This window comes from Cucurbita maxima, unplaced genomic scaffold (assembly GCF_002738345.1).
Source record: "Cucurbita maxima cultivar Rimu unplaced genomic scaffold, Cmax_1.0 Cma_Scf01158, whole genome shotgun sequence".
Lineage (NCBI taxonomy): Eukaryota > Viridiplantae > Streptophyta > Magnoliopsida > Cucurbitales > Cucurbitaceae > Cucurbita > Cucurbita maxima.
The window spans coordinates 3415-6660 of record NW_019273174.1 but is presented as its reverse complement, the minus strand read 5'-3'; the positions used below and the strand labels follow the sequence as shown (position 1 = coordinate 6660).

Below are 3246 nucleotides of genomic sequence, written 5' to 3'. Positions count from 1 at the left end.
TTCCTCAAAACTGAAGTTCATCACTCAAGCTCCACCTGCACTTGAAAAAAACAATCTACCATCACCATCCATCTTTTAAACTATATTCCATGTTATAATCTATGATGATAGGTCCATCATTACATTCTCATGTTCTTGCATTTAATCTTAATAGTGAGATCACTTAATGAGTATTTTTTTTAAATATTCAAGCTACCGGCTACCTCTATTTCAGGTTAAGGCAAGACATTCTTGTATAATTGACGACGATATCGCAACTTGAGACCATGACCCATGTATAGAGTAGTTGTATTTATGAAAGTTTAAATGAAGTATTTCCACATTTAACGTTTCATAATATATATAGTGGCGACCTTAAATTAAATAGAAATTTTTGGTCGTTACACATAATATAATTTACCTCATTCAAGAGTGAGAGACGCTCCATTATTTTCCGATGTAAAACTAAGGATCATTGTGCTCGCCTTTACTACCCTGATACATTCATCAACATCTATGCACTTACACATAGAACACAATAATTTTTCAAGAACAAGAAGTTGTGAAGAACTGAGATGTTACCATTGTTGAGGATTTTGGTAGTCAGGTGCTGAATCGCCAAAGCTAATAGCAAGCATGTCTGTGTTCACAATACCAGGATCAAGTGCTATAATAGCCATTCCTTTAGGCAGCTCCAAAGCTATGGATTTGGTCAAGCCCTCAATTGCCCAGTTAGAGGCACTATAGGGAGAAAACTGTTCAAAATATGTCGAAGCATAAACTTGGCTTTAAACCCATTTTATACTTGTCAAAAAGCTACAAATTTTGGGTACCTACCATGGGAGCACCATCTCTTCCCCACATTGAATAGAAGTTAACGATAATTCCTTTTCCTCCTCGGATCATAAGAGGAATGAAATGCCGAAGAACATTTGCTGTCCCTTTTACATTCGTATCAATCACACAATCAAACCCATCTTGAGGAATCTCCCAAAACTTGGACTTTTCATTGATCACACCGGCGTTGTTTACTGAAACAAGAATAGATTTGTACTTAAAAATGGGAATGAACTATCAAAATCCCTTTGAAATGGAAGAACATGGAATACCAAGGATATCAGGAACAAGATTTCTTTCCAAGACAGCTTGAAATAGTTCCTCAACGCTACCATTTGAGGTCTACAAAAAGAGTCCAATTTTGAAGGTGAAATAAAACGTGGGTTTATGGAAACAAATGAAAAGGAAAAGGAAACCAACCACGTCGGTGATTTGGAGTAAGTGGGTGTGAGAAGAGGAAGGGGAGAGTGCGGCGAGTTCCTTTTGAAGAGAGTGGAGGGCATTGGGAGTACGAGCGCAGCCAATGATAGTGTGGCCCCGCTTTGCCAATGATAGCGCTAAGGCTCGCCCTAACCCTCTGCTCACCCCTGTGATCAGAATTGTGAGGGGTTGAAATTCGTCGCCTTTGTCCATATTTGTTCCTCCGAGATGGTGAAGCGATCCGATTTTTTGATCTGAAAATATGAGATTTGGAAGAGTTTTGTTGTTTATGTTGACAAAGTTGTGAGAAGTTGAGGTTAGAGGCTGTGTTATGACCACGTAGACAGACACTGTGATTACTTTAGAGTTTTAAAAGTTTCAATGACAGGATGGGACCTAATATTTATGACTGTGATTACTTTTAGAGTTTTAAAAGTTTCAATGACTGTGGACCTAAAATTTATGACTGTTATTTGGATTTTTTTTAAATAAGGTTTGATGTATAGTATTTGTCTAAGATTTATAAGATTTATGATTGAGGGAGACCTAATTTTCATGAATGTGATTTTTTTTTTTTTTTTTTTGGTAGGGTACTACTCTACACACGCTTGACTGGGGGACCTAAACTTCATGATACTCTTTTACATATAGTTCACGTCCGTGCACATGAACTCACTAGGTGGGTTTATTAACGAACCTCTGGGACTGAATATGGGGTAGGATTGGATCATAGTATTTTTCTACACATGGTTCATGACTGTGGAACCTAATTTTTATGATTGTTTCGTAAGCCCTATTGATATGAACCAAGAGACATCAATCATATAATATGTTTCAATGAAGATGTGAAAAAAATATTGTTGAAATTATCAAAAGATATTTCAATTCATGCCACATTGAAGAGAATGAAGTTTCATGTTATAAATTTTGGGTGGATTACAATTTAGAGTAATTTAGATTTATTGTATTTCATTAATGTATTTTAAGACTTTTAATTTACTTTAGGTTACAATTACAATGGTTAATTATTGTCATAAAGTATGAATGTTACAACTCTTGTAATGCCTTTAGTAGTTTCATTTTGAGGGTATATAAAGTCATGTATGTTATAATTGTAGGAAGACTTGGAAAATATAGTAAAAGAAGCATTTGTGCTCTTATTTAGACAATGGCTAAGTTTCTTTGCAATTTAGGTTGCATGTAGAATCATTCAAGCTAGACATGATCGATCTTGCTTGTGGAATGATTCGAATCTCAAACAATGTTCTTGCCTTGAGATATTCGATCAACAAGGTAATCCGAATCTTACTCCCCTTGTAGTGGTTCCTTATCTTATCATTTGGTATCAGAGCTTCAGGCTAAAGATCATATATATGTTTCCTCTGCGTTTCTTCTCAATTTGATTTTTATTTATTTTTATCTTTTTAGTTTTTAATCTACCAAAAGTTCAAAATTCAATATTTACTCTATTTAAAATTTTGAGAGGTGAGAATGAGAGCTTCATTTGTGTAAACGAGTGTAAAAAGAGTGGCCTAAAAATTCCTTGAGAATATACTCGTGAGAGAGTGTTGTGAGGTCCTTTGTATTTCCATAACTTATTTCTTGCAGCAAAGTTTCACAAATAGATTCGAGGATGAATCCTCTTGAAGAAGTGGAGAATGATATGAACCAAGGGACATCAATCATACAATATGTTTCAATGAAGATATGAAAAAATATTTTTGAAATTATCATTTCAATTCATGCCACATTGAAGAAGAATGAAGTATCATGTGATAAATTTGGGGTGGATCACAATTTAGAGTTATTGTATTTCATTAATGTATTTTAAGAGTTTTTATTTATTTTAGGTTACAATTACATAATGGTTAATTATGACCATTAAGTATGAATGTAACAACTCTTGGAATGACTTTAGTAGTTTCATTTTGAAGATATATAAAGCCATCTATATTGTATGTGTAAGTAGACTTGGAAAATATATAGTAAAAGAAGCATGTGTGCTTTCTT

At 34.2% G+C, this 3246-nt stretch overlaps 1 protein-coding gene across 2 annotated transcripts; it reads right to left on the bottom strand.

Moving 5' to 3' along the window:
* Positions 1 to 10: 10 nt before the first annotated feature.
* Positions 11 to 1749, bottom strand: LOC111475249 (NADPH-dependent pterin aldehyde reductase-like). Of its 2 annotated transcripts, none has more exons than XM_023119840.1 (6): positions 1237 to 1749; positions 1089 to 1158; positions 817 to 1010; positions 562 to 734; positions 401 to 474; positions 11 to 35 (listed from the first exon to the last, which is right to left on the bottom strand). In XM_023119840.1, exons 1-5 carry the CDS (start codon positions 1447 to 1449, stop codon positions 402 to 404), a joined length of 723 nt encoding a protein of 240 aa, XP_022975608.1. In that variant the 5' UTR covers positions 1450 to 1749; the 3' UTR covers positions 11 to 35; position 401. The 2 variants fall into 2 exon arrangements, with proteins under 2 accessions (XP_022975608.1, XP_022975609.1); XM_023119841.1 differs by having other exon boundaries at positions 19 to 40.
* Positions 1750 to 3246: the final 1497 nt, after the last annotated feature.